Source organism: Entelurus aequoreus, linkage group LG12 (genome assembly GCF_033978785.1).
Source record: "Entelurus aequoreus isolate RoL-2023_Sb linkage group LG12, RoL_Eaeq_v1.1, whole genome shotgun sequence".
NCBI classification, from domain to species: Eukaryota; Metazoa; Chordata; class Actinopteri; order Syngnathiformes; family Syngnathidae; genus Entelurus; species Entelurus aequoreus.
In genome coordinates this window covers 12,517,878-12,539,833 of record NC_084742.1, presented here as the reverse complement: position 1 = coordinate 12,539,833, position 21,956 = coordinate 12,517,878, and the positions used below count along the sequence as shown (strand labels likewise).

Here is a 21,956-nt window from a genome sequence, read left to right as displayed (position 1 = left end):
TTGAAGCTAGTGTTGAGGCGTCATTATCAGCATGCCGTGTAGTCTTTGACAGCCTGGTGTCACTTTTGTGGGGTTTTTACACTGGATGTCTAATTTGAACACAAAAAAAACACAAATTTGTCACAAACGGACAGATGTCAGCTAAGGTGATAATGTTAACGGTGACAGTTAAACTTACATCAAATGATACACCTTATGACAAAAAAACTCTTAAAGGGGACTTTTTATTTAAAAAAAACTTTTCTTACCTTTTGGTAACTGTTTTTGTGTATTTGGGATCTGAATAAGTCCCGAAGATTTGAAATCAAACCATGGAGGCAGTGCGGAGATATTTCTAAAACAATCTTGTCTTCCGTTTGGAATTAGCGCCCAGTTGTGATCTTTTACAATTAGTGACATCACTGGATATCGTCATACATGGTAGTGTTTACCTGAAGATTCTGCCATTGTAGTCAATAAGTTGTTTCTTTTTCTCTATCCTCTTGTAGGGCAGACTGACTCATACATGCTCATGTTGCCCTTTCCAATACAACGTAGCATCAGTAGACTGCATGTGGAAGCGCTATAACTACAGCATGGCTGACGGAGACGACAACACAGTCTAAAGGGGCTTGGCCTACAGAAGGGCTTCGGCACAAAAAGAGTGCCTTATGAAGCAGCTTGAAGATGTCTGCAAAACAAAATCTGTGCAAAATTTTGACCAGAGGGTGAGTGGGGTCTTCACGGGGCCCGGAGCTTCACAAGCATGTCGGCAACGTCGCCCGGGCTGCTGCAGCCAGTCGCCTAATCTCACAGCCCTGCCTTTCATTGAGCCTCATTTGCCGTGCGTCAGATAGCCTTTTAATCGGGTGGTAACACTTTTCGCCAGCACGGAGGACGAGGTCAAGCGAAAGCATCCAACTGACGACGCGGTAGCATCTACGGAACATGCCTGTTTTTTTATGGACCCAAACCACCCCCCAGTAAAAGTTTGCTCGCAGCTTATTTTACCTAAGGAGTGAAGATTATAATGAATTCCTCATCTAAACGGGAGCACAAGTTCGGTGCTGAAAAATACAACCATCTCACCAGTCTGTATACCAGTGAGAGCAGACATTATAAGTGACTGTTTTGTTATGTTCTTATTTTGTATTTCTTGTTTAGCACTGGTGTTACATGATGGCTTAGTGTTTTATTATTGATGGATCTGCCTACAACCCAGCTTCTAAAAATGATAGCTCATCCTCTGTATATACTGGTTCAAAAAGATAAAATTCTAGATCATCATTTGTAACAAAGTCGTCATCTTTGGCTCTCATGAAGTCTGCCATGATAAGCGGTGGTGTATTTTTGTTGACGGAAATAGCGATTCTTGCGCTCTTTGAAATCAATATGACCAGGAAAGACATTCCGGTAATGTTTAAAAGGACCAAAATACAGTAAATATTACATGTATTCATGAATATTATTACATTGCATATATACTTACAGCATGTATGAAAAACATGGTTAGAGATTTTTGGAGGTCTTTGAAGGGCTTTATTGGCAGAAAAAATGGTATCCTCATTACTTGCTTTGTTAGCCACCACTTGCAAGCAGTTTTTTTTACTATTTAGAATGCAATAGAGAAATATTTGTGTTTTTGTCCCACATAGAGACTATGGATGATATCCAAAATTCCAAAAAAGTGTGTACTGAAAAATAAAAGAGGACCTTGAAATTATAACATTGAGGGGGGATTGCAGTTGGATTATTTTCCAAAATCGTTCAGTGTTAATAGACAAAAAAATCTGCGTAAAAGCTAAGGAATATTTCCGCATTGTGTTTCCCCAGTAAAGACCCATAACCCACTAAAAACAGGTACTCATCACTGCTCTAAACCCAATAATATGCCTCTCACAGTAATTAAAAACATTTTAAATTTGATTGTAGACATTAGGAAAGAATTACATGTTTATATTTACAAAACATGAAAACACACAACATGGTGTCCTGTAAAAGCATCTTCCTGCTGGAAAATGAAATTAACTGACTGCAAAAATGTGCCCTCTCCTTGATTAATAGCTGCAGCTATCTTCTTCCCCTGTAGATAGCGCAATCAAAACACTTTCTATTTATTTCAAAATACCACTTATTTACAATTTGAAAATCCAAGAATATGCCAAACGGCAAATAGGCTGGGACCTATTGTACACTGTAACTATGTGTTTGTCCTACGTAATACTTAAACTGTATATTATACAACATAACATTAAGGAGTAGGACATGAATACAATTACCGGTAATGGGGATTTTTTTCACGTTTGCTGTCAGCTGATCATAAACAGGCTCTAAGGACAAATATTATCATTATTACTAGAATTGTTCCGATACAACTTTTTCCTTTCTGATACAATATCAGTATTGGAGTCTTGAGTATTGGCCAAATCCGATACAAAATCAGCAGGAATTGTACTTTTATTATTTTGTAATGTAATGTTAGAAAAGGTTTGATCAAGCAAAATTAGACGAACAGAGAACAATGGTATTGTTTGAAAACCACTAACCTATTTATTAATAGCCGTCTGGAATGGATGTATGCTGTCTTTTACTTGAAGTGGACTAGTAATTGTTTTTGGCTGCACTTATTGGCCACAATAATCCCTTAAATTAAGCTAATATCTCAGTAAGTTCAATGATGTGGACGCATTTGTTACTGGATACTTTCTAATACAGTTCTGCCTTCGAGACTTTGTATGTGTAAGTAATATGCAACTATACATAGATAATTGTGCTTAGCTGTCGTGTAGCTGATAGGTCTTATACTGTATGTAGCCTAACATGTTTACCTTTTGTAAATTAATTCACAAAAATACAAGAAAGGACCAACCATGTGTGCTGACTCGAGGACATTTAGATGTCAACTGGCTATGGAGCTTTGAACAAGTAAATGCTCTGCGAGACTGCTTCTATTGGAGAGTTTAATATAATAGATAATAGAGAGATATAATCATATACTTATTATTTTGCTGATATCGGACCGATATCCAAGATCCACTAGAATTGCAAGATTTTAGACGACCCAAGTGTATCCATTGCATGTAACACAGAAATGTTGCAGAAAGTCTTTCTGTGTAATAGCAGCTATTTTTGTCCGTTCATGTCTTGTCCTCGCAACTTGATGCACATCACTGAGAGGATTTGCTAGCAGTGTCAAGGCATGGAGAATAAGGGGGTGTTTGTTTGCACGGGGTGAACGTACAGTACACTCTTGGCATGTTGATAAGCTGAGGAGGTTTTGGATACTGGCAACTAGTAAGTGTCAGACAACGTTGAAGCACAGCTAAGGCACTAATGTTCCATTCCAGGCCTGTAGATGGCAGTAATGCACATTACAAGCAATGTCTGCCATCATCTTTAAGATATACGAGGAACAAACATTCCTAAATGATGGATTCCAACAAGTCAGACTTAATTAACTTTTCAGAGGGCTTGGGGACGTTGCGTCTGGACAGTTATTCATCGCCGGCCAGACGCGAATGGCCACAAAGGAGCTGGGATGACATCAAAAGCCTCTGGCAGAGTGTTGTGTCTACGGTGATTAAAAATCCAGTAACATGATGCCGCGTTTAAAAGCAGAAACAACAAAGGACGGTTCTTGACAGCATTAAATGTTATCCATGTCAGCTATTTGTCAGACACAGTACTGCCAATTATTTGAAAATCTCTGATCTAAAAACTATTTTGGCACCCACAGTTGTAAATTACCCAAAAGGGCTGAGCTAGACAATAGATCATTTTCCAGGGCAGGAACTTTCCAATTTACTCTAATAAATTAAATGCGTCCCTGTGTTTCCACCAAAATTACTAAGGTGAACAAAGTTCCACCAGAAACTAATTTGGTTCCCGGTCGCCATTACGTATTTTCGAAAGTTCCAAAAGCTGCCACTACAGTATGCAAGGACAACATGTTAATTTCCTATTTCTTGTGTATGTTTATTTCTGGCAACATAACAAAGCAGAAGAAGGAGGAACTATAGGAACTTTTGAGGGGCATCTCTGTGTTTAAAAACGCTGATAAGTTGAACAATATGCAGTGTTTTTACTCGGCCATAGATTTCAAACTGGTTTGCAGTTGAATTTTTACAATCTTCATTTCGATACACAAAGCTACAAAAAGTAAATAGACTTTTTTAAAGAGGAATATTCCGCCACACGTCGAAGCAACGACTCGAGATGCTCACTGGAGCTCGGCAAACTTGTTCTTTGAGAAAATATGTGAAATAAATGAGGCAGTGAACGAGTGGAACAAGGGTAAACCACATCAAATATTCACTATTTAGTTTGTTACATGCTGTAACCGTAGTCAACGCCGTTTGTGTAATTATTAACTTCAACCCAAGTGACCCAAATGCTAATGCTAACAGGCTAACATTAAATCAGATGTGTTCATGTTGTCACTACATTTATCTATTCATTACCAGCTGAAATGGACATTAAGGACTTGCCTGACCCTCATGAATTAATCATAATTTTCTGAGGGGACGACTTTGTGACTGTGTTGGACAATGGATAAAAGACTGACAAATTGTGTAAAATTTGGTACACTTCTGTTTTTAAATAATTAGCTTTTGTACTGCATTGCTTTGTATCTTTTTTAGTTACACTTTAGTAAAATACATCTGACCTAATATTGTCTGTTTATCTACATCGCATCAACATAGAAATATACTGTACCACTCCTCCATACGTCATAAGCCTCATATGTATAAACTAATCTGAACTGTGAAATGCAGTGGGAATGCAAACCACACAGGTGTACAGGAACCTATAGTTCTAGGAACAAAAGGTTCCAGGAACTTAAAGTTCCTTAACTTTTGGTAAAAAATGGCTTAATGTGCAAAGAGTAACTGGAGGGCAGAGTATAGTCACTACCAGAATGGAATATAATATATTAATAATAATATACAAAAGTATATTGTAGTCATGTAAAGACATGAAAATTTCATATCAATGTAATCGGGGTATTGTTGCATGTGCTCAAAAAGTACTGATACACAGTAAAATATTTTATATATATATATATATATATATATATATATACTGTATATATATATATATATATATATATATATATATTCAAATAACAAAAATAAATAGACACACTGTTAGAAAACCCACTATTTTGCATTTTTTGTGTTTCTTATGCTTCACTGATAGTGTTTTAGTCTCTGTATTGTATCTGTTTTAATGGCTAAGCTTTTATTGTTTATTGTACGGTACTGTAGCACCTTAAGATGTATTAAACGAAAATGGTGTACCAAATCAAATCTATTATTTATGCCTTCTGGACAGTGTCATGGCGTCCTACATGCTCAGCAGTCCTTGAACGCATCATACTAAAAACACCTCTATCTTGTGTATGAATGATCTGAGTTTGCTGAGAGAACCCAGCTTGTAGGTTCAATGAGCACAATTGAATATCTTAGTTGCACAGACAGCAATGTGTTTCCATAAATTTAGATTGGGGTATGTCATTTCTTAATCGGGAATGACATTAATGTCTTGTTTCATGTTAGCATTTAAGCTAGCGAACATCAAAGTGCAGTTATCAGTCAGTTTTTTTAATCATTTTAATTCAAAAAGGTGATAGTAACCGTCAGGAGTTTTACCACGGTTATCATTATTACCATTTGTCGTCACATCCCGAGTCTATTGTTGTCGTTTGCAGCTGCGATAGGCTCCAGCACCCTCCGCAACCCCGAGAGGGACAAGCGGTAGACAATGAATGGATGGATGTTTACTGTTGTCATGTTATTTATGTACATTGCCTTGTCCTTTCGAGGATTTACCCTTCCCCGCTGGACTGAACTCAACCACATGGCTTTATCTCCAAGACTATGCTTGGAAAGTTGAGCTGTTTTCGGAAACATTGGAATAGCAAATGGGAAAATTCACTGCCCATTTCTACGTTTTTTTGAACAGGGCACCTTTGGAAGCTATTGAAACTGTAAACAGCTGTTCAAACTGTCAACAAATTAGATTAATTTATGGTGGAGATGCAATCATTGTTGTCTATTACCACTGTTGGTATATTCATTATTCCTACATTGTTGATACAAATTATTGTTATAGTGTAATAATTATTGTTACCTGTGGTAATGCCAATATGATACATCTGTATTATAATCCTTGAACAAAGTAAGAGTGAAACTCATGTGAATAATCACTGAATGGAGAACTGGGGGTGGGATTAAATAAATTATCTTCTTCCCATTCCCTTTCAGGCAAAACTGGACAATCATGCACTATATTAATTTATATTATGTTTTGTCAACTTGTACTTCTTTATGTCATTGCCTGAAATAAATAAATAAATGAAATGAATCATTGCTAATGCACTCATGCAGTGAATCTAATCTGCTCCATTCTTCTATCCACATTATCCATACTCTTTGAGCGTGTTGTCAACGCTTGCAATGCAACGTCACCCTGGGACTACTGTAACTTGGGCTACCTGCTACAGTTTAAATGCCATCAGACTCCGCTCAGCGGTATGCCGACTCCAATGATGCCGGCTGGCGTCGAGAAGGTAGGCCTCGAGGGAGCAGATTTAGGGGGGAGAAAAGATCGGAAAGAAGCTTATCCATGAAGCCATATCTCATTAGAATAATAATGGATGCTTTCATGCTGTAAAAATAAAGCGCGAGGGTTCTCACTAAAAGGGACTACAAAGGTCTATCCAGTGGTAAACAGTAGGCCACCCGAACAAAAACAAATAGGAGACATCAAAGGACTTACCAGATGGGGTATTGATGCTGTTAATTGTTGGGAAAAAGTCAGATAACACTCGCCGCCTCTCTAAGGATAGTTCTTCAGGGAGCTTAGGTCGCACACTCCTGTGACATTGGCCTAATTAACGTACACTTTGTGGTGAATGGCGAATCACGGTTAAAAACAATGGAGGTTTTACAGTAAACACAGCAGCATGATACAGCAGGGTTTCCCCATGTGCATGTATGTACAGTATGATGGTCAGACACAATTTATTTTGGACTGCCTAGTGTTTCCCACAGACTAGGACATGGCCATGGCAGGGTAAAAATAACGCCATTGTACAATTTGCATAATTGGCTATGAAGTGTGTATTTTATTTAAAAGGCTAAAAAACTATCCATATTTAAAGACAGCCCTGTACTATTACGGTAGTTATTAGTATCAGTATACCTGTATATATTTCTTGTAACATTACATTGTTTTGCTGTATTTTTCAATTGTTTTTGCTTATTTTATTACTACAATACACTTCGAACACCCCTGTTTTTTTCCACATGTATTATTCTGCCCTCCCTTAATTTGGAATGTTTAGTTTGGCATACAGCTAAACAGTCCTTTAAATTAGAGATGAAAAAACTTTAAACTCGAGGTTGTTTATTGATAGTCCAGAATGATAAAACTAAGTACACAAAGGGAAGTACAGTGTAACCTCGATTTACGAACGCCTCTATTGGCAGCCTTTTCAGTTTATGTATATATATATTAAATATATATATTAAATGTATATATAAAATGTATATATATATATATATATATATGTATATATTGCGGCCAAGTGCAGCTGGGATAGGCTCCAACGCCCCCGCGACTCCGAAAGTGGATGGATGGATGGATGGATGATCTATTTTTTTTTCTTTCTCCTTGGCCTCAGTCTGGACCCCCTATCCAGGGGTCCAGGGGCCCAGGCTTAGGCTGAATATTTTTTTTCTCACTCCTCCCCCGCATTTACCTGTTTCTCACCTTTTTTGTAAGGGGCGTCGGAAGTTGGCAGACCCGTCACCGATCCTGTTCTGTCTCCCTGTAATGTTTGTCTGCTCTTGAATGGGATTGTGCTGAAAATCTTAATTTCCCTTTAGGGATTATTAAAGTATTTCTGATTCTGATACATACTGCATATATATATATATATATATATATATATATATATATATATATATATATATATATATATATATATATATATATATATATATATATATATATATACATATATATATATATACATATATATATATATATATATTAGGGCTGTCAAATGCTTAAAATATTTATGTTTAATCGCATTTTGTATATAGTTAACTCAAAATTAATCGCAGATATAATTTTTCATCATTAATAAGTGTACCCTAGACAGATCATTTTCAAGGGTTGGTGTTATCCCAGCTGTAATCAGTAATATTTCTACCTGAATAAATGCTTCTGATATTCTGTACATTACATGTTGTACAAGTTAATGGTCTTCATATTGCTGCATAACAATCTTTTAACCTTCTTTATTAATTAATAAAATGCATTATTGAGCCTGCTAATCATTCTGTGATTGAGGGCCCGACCACAATATGTTATAAAATAATTTACACAATATTTCAGCCAGCAAATCATTTAAATCCGGCTTCTGCGCACCTCACAGCACAGAAACAGCCCTGCTCAAAGTCACCAATGACCTCCTCCTCTCCTCAGACTCTGGCCACCTGAGTATTCTCCTCCTCCTTGACCTCACAGCAGCCTTTGACACCATCAGCCACACCATCCTCCTCTCCCGCCTGGAATCTTCCCTCAACATCACCAGCTCCGCCCTCTCCTGGTTAAGGTCATATCTCATTAACAGACAACAATACATCAGTATAAACAACTGCACCTCCTCCACTGCCCCTCTGTCACAAGGTGCCCCCCAGGGTTCAGTGCTTGGTCCACTTCTTTTCATCCAGTACATGCTCCCCCTCGGTAACATCATCAGCCGCCATCACCTCCAATTCCACCGCTACGCAGACGACGTCCAGCTATACATCTCCACAAAATCCATCTCCTCCGTAACTCTCTACACCCTGACTGACTGCCTCACTGAAATCAAATCATGGATGCACTCCAAATTCCTCCAACTCAACTGCGACAAATCAAACATGCTCATCATTGGCCCCAAATCCCTCACCAAAACTGCTCACAACTTCCACCTCTCTGTGGACAACTCCCTGCCGCTGAAACCCTGATCCATGTCTTCATCAACTCCAGACTCGATTACTGCAACAGCATCCTCTACGGCTGATCTTCCAAAATCCTCAATAAACTCCAATAATTTCAAAACTCTGCCGCCCGCCTGCTCACCCACACCCGCTCCCGTGAGCACATCACCCCAGTCCTTCAGAAACTCCACTGGCTCCCCGTTCCTCACCGGATCCTCTTTAAAATCCTCCTCCTCATCCACAAAGCCCTCCACAACCAGCACCCCTGCTACCTCACCAACCTGTTTCACCGCCATACCCCTTCACGCAGCCTCCACTCCTCCGACGCCAACCTTCTCTCCCCACCACTCAGAACCAAGCTCCGGACCTGGGGTGACAGAGCCTTCTCCATCGCTGCTCCCGTCCTCTGGAACTTTCTCCCCAAACCCATCCGTAACTGCTCAGTCCTTCCTACCTTCTCAAAACACACCTCTTCAGATCTGCTTTTAACCTGTGATCAGTGTTCTGTGTCTTGTAATTTCCCGTTTCGTAATGTCCAGTGTTATTATGTATTATTACTATGTATTGCTTTTCTATTTCCAATATTTCCAGTATTATGTATTATTACTTTGAACAGTTTTATATTTTAATTTTTATCCTGTAAAGCGTCTTTGAGTACCCTGAAAAGCGCTATACCAAATAAAATGTATTATTATTATATTAAAGTACATCCACAGTGTGGACACGCTGCCTCTGCTCCAGAAAACCTGTGCATATAGCTTACGTCCTCACAACATCGGTTTCGTGAGCACTGTTCCGGAGATTAAAGTACGTTTTTTTCCTGCCAAATTTTCGGCGCATCATTAGTCGATAGATAGATAGATAGATAGATAGATAGATAGATAGATAGATAGATAGATAGATAGATAGATAGATAGATAGATAGATAGATAGATAGATAGATAGATAGATAGATAGATAGATAGATAGATAGATAGATAGATAGATAGATAGATAGTACTTTATTGATTCCTTCAGGAGAGTTCCCTCAGGAAAATTAAAATTCCAGCAGCAGTGTACAGAATTGAGATCAAATTTAAAAAGTAAAAAGAAAATAATGGGGGTATAAATGGAAATAAAATAGAAAATATAACAATAAGAATAAAAATAAAAAGCAACAACAACAATAAAAATATAACAGTAAAAATAAGAATATAACAAGAGAAACTAGGCAGTAGTGATCATGTTATGAACATGTATTGCACTGTTATTGCACTGTTAATTGCACTGTTAATGTAAATAATAAACTATATATAGCCGTTCAAACTGTAACTACCTGCTGTTGTTAATGTGTATGGTAGTGTGTTATGATGGACATGATCTGTGAACACACCGTGTCGGCGGAGAAAGAACAAGTGTTGTGTGTCTAGGAGTGAAGAATGGAGGCAGAAGTGTGTGCAAGAAGGAAATACTTGTTGGAATTAGGCCCGATGTTATCATAAAATTGTCAATAAAAGCTGAAAATAAAGTCAGACTTTGTTTTATCCTGGATGCTACAAAACATTATATTACTTTTTTTGTTAGGTGTGGCGCACCGCTACAATCAAATACATTGGCGGCTAATATGAAGCAGTTTAGTTAAACCGGTCTTTTGTCGAGGCTAGAACCAATTATTCATATTTACATTGATTTTACAGGGAACTCTGCTTTCCTATACAGACTTTTCAGTTGGCGAACCATGTTGAAGAACCAATTAAGTTTGTAAATCGAGGTTCCACTCTATTCACCAAACCCTGTGGAAACAACGGCTGACTGTTAACCTTGTCCTCCTAGGCCAGTCTGCTGAGCTATACTGTTTGCTGACTAGCTACGGAAGTATTTTTTTCAAACCTCAAACTCTAATTTTAAAACAAACCATATAGTCAAAATGTTGTAGAACATGATTAGCAGGAGATGGCAGCACACGTACCATCTTTAAAGTGACGTGTTATCTTGCTGTATTGCAAAATCTTTAAAAGAAAAAAGAAAAATGTCATTTTTTTTATTTTTTATTTGTGTTACTTCTGGCAGCCCTTAATTTACCTGTGGCAGCCGCTACAAGTAAATTAATGTATGGGAGACACTGACTGCCACAGTAATAATGTGGCAGCCCTTAATTTACCTGTGGCAGCCGCTACAAGTAAATTAATGTATGGGAGACACTGACTGCCACAGTAATAATGTACGCATGTTATAAGGCATACACACGCACATCTACCAAGCCATTAATTTTGAGTTTTATTGTTGAATAGGGTTTAAAAACGTAATGACATGAACCAAAAAGCTCACTGTACCCGTCCAAGTGCCAACACGTGATGGCAACACTCGAGCATCCTGTGACTATTATTGCAGGAACAATGATCTCCATTCTAGTTTGTCTCAGCAAAGCTTGGTACATTCTACAATATTGCACACAACAAATCCTAAATCCTAAGATTTTACGGTAAAGGTTGCGATGGTGCTGTGCTTTGCCTTCGTTGAACCGCCTGACCCAGTCTGACGTCTGGTGCGATGGGAGAAAAAGAAAACTCTCAAGCAAAGACGTCTCCTGTTCATCTTTAATTCATTGCTATGAAACTGTAAAAAGGGTCTTCAGTCTATTTTCAGTTTTCTCGATGCGAGTTTCTAGAGCGTTGATAATGAAGAAGGTCGCAAAAAGTTCTCTTTCACTGTTGGAGAACTATCAGAACAAGTCCCACATAACTTTTGAAGAATGTCTTCTTCTGTGCAATTTAAACGGAATTTCCTTTTGCTCATCTTCTGTGACAACAGTCCTTCCATTACGGCGTCATACGAGTCTCCTTTGCAACAGGTCAGCCGTCTTGCTTTAGGCCAATTCCCATTGGACACAAGCCTACTAACCCTTGATAGGGATGAGTCTGAGGCTCTTCCACACCAAACTCATCTAAACATGCCCTTATGGACCTTACTTTGTACTCTGGGGAAAAGACTAACAGTTTTCCCAAACGGTTTCCACAGAGTCGAAATCACACGAGAGATGTCGTGCAAATTTGAAGCCTGTCACTTGCCAGGATCTTTATTACCGTCACCAAGGAAGTTAAAAATGTCTACATTTCGGTTTTTTCTATCAAGATGTGGTACAAGTGTACATTAATGAGAAATTGCTGCAATAAAACAAAGAGTGAACATTTTTAAGGGTTCTGAATACTTTTCGTACCCACTGTACACATACATACACACTAGAGGTGGGAATCTTTGAGCGACTCATAATTCCGATTCCGATTCCGATTCAGGAGCTCCGATTCGATTAAAAATCAATTATTGATGCATCATTAATTTATTTATATTGATGCAGTTTTGCATTTCTTTTCGTTTCACTAATTAAGCGTTAATCACTTGCAACATTTAAAAACAGTGCATTTGTAATAAGAAACAGTTTAATTAATTTCCATCACTCGGTGAGGTGGCTAGCTGTAGTCAGCCATATCTGCATTACATTATTTACAATAAATAAATAAATTATCTATTATTGACATTTACAAATCGATTTTATAATAGTCCATGTCCTAATTGCGATTAATCTAAAAATGAATTATTTCCCCCACCTTTATTACACACACACACACACACAGTGTGTCCCATAAACTGCCAAGATACCTGTGGCGGTGGGGGCGTGGCTATGGGCGTGGCTATGGGCGTGGTCACATGACATAATCGAGTAATTTGCATAATTTACTACAATGATATGATTTTCTCTAAAAAGGCTAAAAAAATGTATACTTACTAATTAATAATAACAGTTTTGTTTTAAACGTCCATCCATCCATCCATCCATCCATTTTACAATATAATTACAACACTTTATGTACATATTTATATACAGATTTGAACAATAAGTTATTCACTGAAATATATTTATTAATTGTGGTTCTTACAAAAAATATATCTTATAAAAATATAAAAGCTAAAATGTCTCTTAAAGCTCTGCCCCTTTAATTAGTGCATACTAAATAATTTAACTTTAGCCTACTACTACAACCATATTATTTACCAGCAACATAAAGTGAAACAGAGGCAGAGGTGTCCTGCCACAGTCAGTAACAAATAAACAGAAAACAGTAGTGGTGGTAGATAGACACAGAGCTTCATCAAACATCTGATCCACTGAACAAAGAGCTCCAAAAATCTTGATCCTACACTTCTCTTTTGTAAAGTAATTCTGAACAGCCGATATGGGCATCTACATCAACTATATGATTTGCCTGAGAAGCTGGACAGGACAAAAAAAAAATAAATAAATAAATAAAGAAGCCGAAAAATCTATTTGTGGCGGCCTCAATTCTTTCGTGGCGGGCCGCCACAAATAAATGAATGTGTGGGAAACACTGCACACATATATACACATATACATATATAGTAGTGGTATGCATCTCTACCTTAAATGAGTAATAAAAGTACAACGAAATGTGTTTTCAGTGCAAGTTGTCTGAGAGCAGACATTCAGTAGACAGGGTACCGCCTGTGAGGAAAGGCTCACAGCAGCACCGCAGGTACGTTGAGGATATTAGGAGTGTTATGTGCTTTCATGTCGCCAAACATACCCAAAAAAATGCTAGATTTGTCGCTAGTAGCTTTTGACAAAGAAAGTCACTAAGAGGAGCTGGACAAATTCAAGATTTAGTGTCAAAGTAGCCAAGTTGACAACACTGCGCTAAGGTGTGTGTGAAAAATAAAGACGTAAAGACCCGCCTTACGATGTTTCTGATTGGTTTACATTGTGTGGTATTCTCGTATTATGTCATCACAGAAGTCTCGCAAGATTAGAGCAGCCATATTTTGTATCAGATCTACAATATATAAAATACTACCATGATAATTATCAAAAAAATACTGCTATGGCTATCAAAAGATTAAAATATTTAATGCTGATTACATATGGAAAATAAATAGTGCAGTTGAAAGAAATAATCAATAACTTCTAGCACTAAAACTATTGGTTACAAGTAGAAAAGTTAATGAAGTTTATTTTTCTTCAGCCCAGTTATCGCATAGACGGACGTTACAGGTATTAACTCCAAAAAAAATCCAGGCCTTTTGACTGAATTAAAAATAACTTAGGAAAAAAAGCAATTGCTGAAAAGTGTAAATAGTAAATAATTGATGGTGCATGTTAGTTTCTCATAGACTTTGCAGCACTTTTACGTGAATCCCCGAGGAGATGACACTGAACCTCTTAAAGTTTTTGTAGCATTAGTTTTTCCACAAACAAGCGCAGAAATAAGAAATGATGAAAAGAACGTTCAAGAAATCCTTAGGGGACAATACTGAAATGTCTTTGCATGGACTTTGGGTGTTTTAGTGCACATTTAAATGGATGTTTGTGTGTTTTTAAAAAGGGTGATCATCTGGGATTTGCGTCTACACATGTAACAGCAAAATATTGGCAAACAACCACACAAAATGTACTATTCCTGATACTGCACAGTACTGAGAACTGTCAAGCTAAATTAGGTTAAGAAAATATTGGAAACATCCCTCAGCACAAAAATAAACACACACTGAACCTTACTACGATAACGATCCAAATAGAAGTCTCTGCACTTTTCATACCACGGTTATTGTCACCAAAACTATTACTTTTTATTCATTATCAGTTGTTCATTATCATCATTGTTATTCATTACTATCCGGGTATTGTTGCTTGGTTGTTGTTGTTGCTCAAAAAGTAGGCATGCTATGCTCACCCGACGCTTGGACCGCTGCAGACCGGGTCAACAGATAAGCCAAAACAAAAGCGCGCCAGACGGGGAGGAACTGACCATAGACTCCGTCTGGCGCATGATTAGCAAAGGACGGCTAACTCTTCTGGTTGTACTACTAGCAAATGTTTAGTATCTGTAAAAGATAGATGAACTTCAACTTCAGCGGCAAGACTCAGGAAGGAAGAACGACGGCCCTCGTTAAACAAGCATGGTGATTTCAAACTACTGCTCTGAACTGCTAAATAATGTTTAGCGCTGCTAATTGCGAACTAATGATCAGCACTTTAGTGTTATCAATCATGGTTTGACGATAATTTTGATTTGAAACTTTAATACCCACCGTTTGTAGTTTAATCGCGGTTTATCAATAATACAGATAATAGTTACATCTCTAAAGACGGTATACAAAAAAAGGTCTGGAAAAAATAATCTAGAGAGTCTAAAGCAGGCCCAATTCAACTGCGGCCCGCCAAAGCTTTTAATTTGGCGTGCCGAACAACACCCAAATAGGCTTGATTAAACCATTCAAACTGGGGTGGCTCATGTATGCAATACTCCTGCCACCCCACAGGCGGCAAAAGCGAAGCATATGCGTCACATAGAAGCAGCAGTAGAAGAAGATTGCACAATGGACCATGAAAAAAATCTAAATAAATCACAAAAATCTGGATAACAAAGTATGAATGTATTGAAATTGCTGACTTTGGCGTCTTTTGTATTCATGGTCGTGTTGTTTTTGGCTGTTTAACCCTGGCGATCAAAAACTGGTTAAATACATGTAGTGCTGAATATGACCAACAGAGAGTGATAAAGCAACACCTTAGGTTTAACTGTGTTAAACCACATGTGTGCAATGTTTACTGTGTGTATTGACACTAAACCTTCTATTTTATTTATGTAACACACATTATCAATGTAAAATACACAATGGATGTTATACATTTGTAATGTTTATATTTTCAGTCTTACAGAACTAAATAAAAGAAGACATATAAAGAAATGAAAGTCAGGAAGAAAAATAATTCAAAAGAAGGAACATCAATCATCAACTAAACTTGTTAACTATCTGTCTAGCTGCACACGCTGGAAACAAGTAGGTAGGGCAAAATAATGAATTTATTGACAGTGCAGTGTGAAAACTGATGTGGTTACTTTGTAAATAAGTAAACACAGTCTGAAAGGAATATAACCTGCGGAAGCACTTTCTAAAGGAATATCCAAATTTTGAGGTCCGGCCCCTGAGACGTTGGGCTCTTAAAACTGTGGCCCTCTTTGTTATGTAGTTGAATGGCCCTGATTTAAAGGTTACGCAAACCAACAGGTGCTGCCAAACAAGCGAGTGAGGTCTTTTTTCTTCTTGTCGCTTAAAAGCCCAATGCGACCGCGGCTCATGCAGGAAAAAAAGTTGCTTAAAAGTTTCTATCAAGCTAGCAAACAGAAGAGGTGTTATGACAATTTCACAATAATGGTGATGAATGAAGCAGAGCAACAAACATACATGATATATACAGTAGGAAGGGATTCATATGGTCCCATTTCTAAGTGGATCTCACGTGAGAGGAAGAGAGGGGGGTTAATCATTTTGCAATGCAGTCTGCTGAAAATGATGGAAAGCACCACTCTACAAAGCAACAGATGCTGTGGTCAAAGTTGGAATTGTCACAAAATATAGTTTGAGATACCAACACTCTGCTGCCATCTGGCGGTTAAAGTTGATAGTGCACCCCGCAATTTGTCACGTTTTATGTGTCAGGTAAACCGTGATGAATGGAGCCAAATGAATCCCCTTCCGACTGTTTCCGTGTGTGCAATGTATGTATAATGTATATGCATATTTTTTTATATATTGATTGCTATAATTTATTTTATATTGTAATGTTACAAATGACATTCGATATATTTAAAAAAAAAAAAAGATGAATGTCGTCTTGTTTGTATTTCAAAATGAGGGGTTGTCTTTGTGGCTCTAGCCACAAAGCTCAGTGGCTTTGTGGTTAGAGTGTCCACCCTGAGAACGGGAGGTCGTGAGTAGGGATGATGTTTGATAAGAAATTATCGCGTTTGAGCCTATTATCGAATCCTCTTATCGAACCGATTCCTTATCGATTCTCTTATCGAGTCCAGATAGGTTGTTGTATATGGAAAAAAACACACAATATTTGGTTTAACAAAAGCTCACTTTTATTATATAAGAAAACATTTGTATCTAATAAATAAATAAATATTGACTGTTACCCCCCTAAAAAAATAAAATAAAATAAATAAATATTGACTGTTGTTACCCAAAGTATATTAAGTGGGATTTTTCAGAAAGAAAATATATACAGTAACACAAAAACAACCTGTCTCTGTGATCACTATAGGTTTATAAATAATAAAATAGTGTTAAATAAAATCAGTCTCTTGGGCACAAAACTGAAAATAATACAGCTCTCCAAAAAGTGCAATTCTGCTGCTATTTGACATAACTGTTTGTTATGATGCTTTGACATTTTTGCACTTTATTTCTTTATTGAAAGAAAATTCTATGAAGAGAAAAGTTGATTGCAAATGTGGTTACAATGCTAAAAAATGAAAAAATAAAGCTAAAAAAAGAAATACACTTTATTGAGTTAACATTATTTCTTTATAGGGGGAACAATGTTATGAGCTAGGGCAGGGGTCTCAAACATGCGGCCCGCGGGCCAATTGCGGCCCGCGAGACGTTATTGTGCGGCCCGCATCTCAATATGAACGATTAATGTTAGTGCGGCCCGCGAGTTTTATATGAATGGCGCTTGACAGCGCCGTGTGCGGAGCTGAAGCATTCTTGCCAACCCTCCCAATTTTCCCCCATCAACATTATTGAGGACAACAATATTGAGGGCAGGAGGTTTCACGTCCACTTTTTCTCCATACAAACAATGTGCCTGCACAGTCACATGTTGTATGCGGCTTCAACACACACATGCAAGCGACTGCAATGCATACTTAGTCAACAGCCACACATGTTACACTGAGGGTGGCCGTATAAAAAAAACGTTATCAATGTCACAAATATGCGCCACAATGTGAACCCACACCAAACAAGAATGACAAACACATTTTGGGAGAACATCCACACGTAACACAACATAAACACAACAGAACAAATACCCAGAATTCCTTGTAGCCCTAACTCTTCCGGGCTACAAGGAATCTACCAATCATGGTGTGGTATATGGCTCTCGAGGGCAGAACATTGACGTCACTTGCGTGATGCAAGCAGAGAAACGTTTTGCTACTTTTCCACGAGACCCGCACGGCGCTCTTCCTCCCTCCCTCTCTCCCTCCCTCGCTCGCTCTCTCTCTCTTGCTCTCTTGCTGTAAACTCCACAGCGAGCCCCCCCAAACGTGCTCATTCTCCCCGCAAGGTCCGAGTGTAGTGGGTGGGAGGTGTTGTCCATAATGGCTAGGAGTTTTGCTAGATTTATCCTCTCTTGTTATTACTTATGACTGATTTATTTACTTAATTCTCATTTTGTTCATTTATATTGTGATTTTATTTTGTGTTGAAAATAAAAATAAAGACATTTAAAAAAAAAAAAAATTTAAGAAATCTTTTCTTGCGGCCCAGCCTCACCCAGACTCTGCATCCAGTGGCCCCCAGGCAAATTGAGTTTGAGACCCCTGAGCTAGGGAATATAACAACTACACTACCCAGCATGCAACGGGAGTGACTAGCATGCGCGGTAGCCCCGAAAAGTCGTAACCCGGCAGCTAAGAATGAGGTTATGAGCACGCTGTGAAAGTAAACGTCAAGAACTCAGCCAACACGCCTCGTCTGCATTATTTATAATTAGACAGACAACACATACACAGTGTGATTTTGTTTTGTTTACAAGGAAAGAAAAACAAAAGTTAAAAAAGGGAGATCATGTCATATATGTTGTATATATATGTATGTGCTGCGGTTGCTTTAAGAACGTTGCGACAGCTGCCGTAAAGGAGGTGCGTTGCTAGCCTGGTTGCTATGTTTCCGGTTGGTCGTAAAAGTGTTCGTCATGTGTTTGTACCCTGCTCAAATCTCTCAGTAAAGTTATTTATTGGATTATACCTTTTGTTTTGAACTTTATTACACCTTGGAGCGCTTTTTCCGTTCACTTTTTTTTCCTGCTTTCGCTATCTGCGCCTAATGACTGAGCTACGTAACGTCATTTCTTGTGATGTCACACGGAGCATTTCTGGTCGGGACGAGATGCGTTCCCAGGGATTCGAATAAAGAACCAACTCTTTTTCTTTACTATAGTGGTCTTGATAACGGGTACCGGTTCTCAAAAAGTTATTCGAGTCCGAGGACTCGGTTCTTTTCTTATCGGACATCCGGGGAAAATCGGTTTCAAGTATCATCCCTAGTCGTGAGTTCAAACCCATACTAAAGACTACAAAAAATGGGACCCATTGCCTCCCTTAAAGTATATTTATATACTCATAAATTACAAGTGTCTCAAAGGGCTGCACAAGCCACAACGACATCCTCAGCTACGATCCCACATCAGGCAAGGAAAAACTCAATCCCAATGGGCTACAATGAGAAACCTTGAAGGTGAGACCGGTGCAATGGACGTCGAGTGGATCTAGTTAATAGTGCTAGGCACTCAGCAGCGAGGTTTGGAATTGGGGGTTAAATCACCAAACCACGCTGCTGCTCACTCATCCCCTCACCTCCCAGGGGGTGAACATGGGGATGGGTCAAATGCAGAGGACAAATTTCACCACACCCAGTGTGTGTGACAATCTTTGGGACTTTAACTTGAACTTAAACACATACTGTATATAAACACACAAATGTCATAAAAGAAAGAATGCTGCTTTTTTTTTTTTTAATGAGGAAATCACCTTAACACTGCAATAAAATATATTTGTTTTTTAAAACTTGCAGTGTTTATGTGATAGCAGTAGTTTCAATTTGCAGCAATCTTTGATTTATGGTGTTTGGGCTCACTTCTATCAGATTAGAGTGTGCTGGTGTGCAAAATAAAGTCCAGTGTGTGACGCATTCTCACCCCTGGTTCATTAAACGTAAATAATACATACTTTGCAAACAATAACAAAAAGACTTCTAATGCAATGAGAGTAGTTAACTTTTTCAGTAGTTTTTTTCTGGCTGCCTCAAATGTAACACACCCCCTTGAATGACCAAAGTTAGCATCAGCAGCTAGCATGACAAAAGTCGTCTAAAAGCGTATTTCTGCCACAATAACACATTAAAACCAGCATCCCCCAAGTAGAGGACACCTTAAACAATTAGTTAACATTGTTTGGGGTTTATTTCAGGCAAGCAGTGCCCCGCCCTGGATGAAGAAAGGCGGTGAAGTTGTGTACTCACCTTGTTTGACACACTTGAGTCTCACCGGCTCCTTGCTGTGCTTCACCACCGCCTGCACGTCCCGGCTGGTGAGCCCTGCCACCGGGGTGTCGTTCACCTCCAGCAGAAGCTCGCCCTGGAGAAGGAAGCTGCCGCTTTGGCACGGAGCTCCACCGGGGGAGAGCTCGCCCACGAGCGGGAACTGTCCATGCTCCGCACCGCCCTTCAGCTCCGGAGCCAGCAGCTTTCCCTCCGCGCTCCGGCCGAGGACGCTCTCGTGGACTTTGTTGCTCCAGTGGTTCTTCTTCCTATTCAGACTCTTGGACATGGCTCACATTGAGGCGGGGGAGGAAAGTTCCAGCGCACTTTGAGTCTCCCCCACCCCCGGGGTAACGTCTCAGTGTTGGCCGTCACTTGAGTCCATGTCCTCTGTGAGTGTGAAGCAGCTGGATCATCACTCCGTGTGGCGTTCAAAGCGCTCAACGTATGATGCGTTTAGGTGCTCGCGTGAAAGTGGGACGCTACAGCTTCACTCGCAAAAAGTGAACCCTGTTGACTTCAAAGCAATTTTCTGCACCGTCTTTCCAATGGTAGTAATAATAAAGCCGTATTAAAATGACTGTATTGACGGTGGCAAGAAGTGAGACACATGATGTTTAACTTCTGAAACTGTACGAGGCTACCCTGAAGGCAGCAACCAGCTCCAACCAGCGTGACTGACCCGGATGTGAAGGCTGGAGGAGCATCTTTCTTTCCATGGAAAAAAAGAAGCTCATAACAAGGGAAGAGTTGCTTTATTTTCACTGACAGAGGTTCCTTTATGTCAGAAATATGTTTTTTTTAACATAAAAAGTTAGCAGTTACTTCGAGCTGCAAGGAGCATTCTCTACAAAATGCAACCTAATGAATAAAGATGTGCAATACACTTGTTTTGTAATGAGTACTACATTTTGGGTGCATTCTCCAGTTTATTATAGGAGTCACTTAACTTTGTCACACCCCAAAGAAAAAATCCTCTGGCGTCTTCTTGTAACAAATGTGTTACAACAGTTGATGTTGTTGTCAAAGTTCCCAATGACACCATCTTGGAATTCACTCACTAATGAGCTCATTTTCACTAATGACACTTGTGCCAATTCAGTGCCAAGACTGTACTGATGTGCCATTATAATATTATCCTCACTCCCTTTGTCTGGCAAATAAAAGGAGGACAAAATTCAGCAAATGATTTTGAGAGAAGGATGCTTGGCTCCCACAAATGAGGCGATATGTTTTTGCAAGACAGAACAGCATGTTCAAAAGTGCTTGAAAATAATAATGTTAATCAAATATACTGTATTCTATTATTATCATCTAACAATATGTGTAATATTGGAAAAAATACAAATTCAATATAATATTTATAATAATACGAATAATAATTGCATCTAAGAATAATGAATAATTATTATTCTAATAAAATAAATAATAACAAAACAATGTTAAAAAAAAATTACAAAAAGTAAAATGATATTGAATTTCTAGCTCTTATTGCTATTGATGAAATATTCAAGAATAAATATTATTACGAACCATCCATCCAGCTATCAACTGAAAATAATATTAATGGTATTGTGCAAAAATAAAATTTAACACATATATTTTTTTAAATTTCTAATAATAATAGCTAGAATTAATATGAAATAGTATAGCAACAAAAAAGTGCACAACTTTTCAACTATTAATAATGATAGTAAAATGTACTAACATATGAAATAATATTAATGATAATAATAATAATAATCATATTCATACAAAAAACTGAAATGTAACTACGATAAATTGAAAAAATAATAATAAAAAGTTGTAATTATAAAATATACAAAAATATAATGATATATATAACGGAAGCGAGGCTGCAAGTTTGTGACTACG

General features: G+C 38.2%; 1 protein-coding gene across 14 annotated transcripts in view; it reads right to left on the bottom strand.

The window, feature by feature from the left end:
• Nucleotides 1-20,532, bottom strand: part of magi2a (membrane associated guanylate kinase, WW and PDZ domain containing 2a) — a 279,647-nt gene extending 259,115 nt beyond the window's left edge. For 11 of the 14 annotated variants that reach the window (XM_062064732.1, XM_062064733.1, XM_062064743.1 and 8 more), the window contains exon 1: nt 20,064-20,532. In XM_062064732.1, coding sequence (XP_061920716.1) covers nt 20,064-20,370 — 307 coding nt within the window. In that variant the 5' untranslated portion in view covers nt 20,371-20,532. The remainder of the gene's footprint in view (nt 1-20,063) is intronic. The other 3 variants (XM_062064734.1, XM_062064745.1, XM_062064737.1) reach the window with 1 other exon arrangement.
• Nucleotides 20,533-21,956: the final 1,424 nt, after the last annotated feature.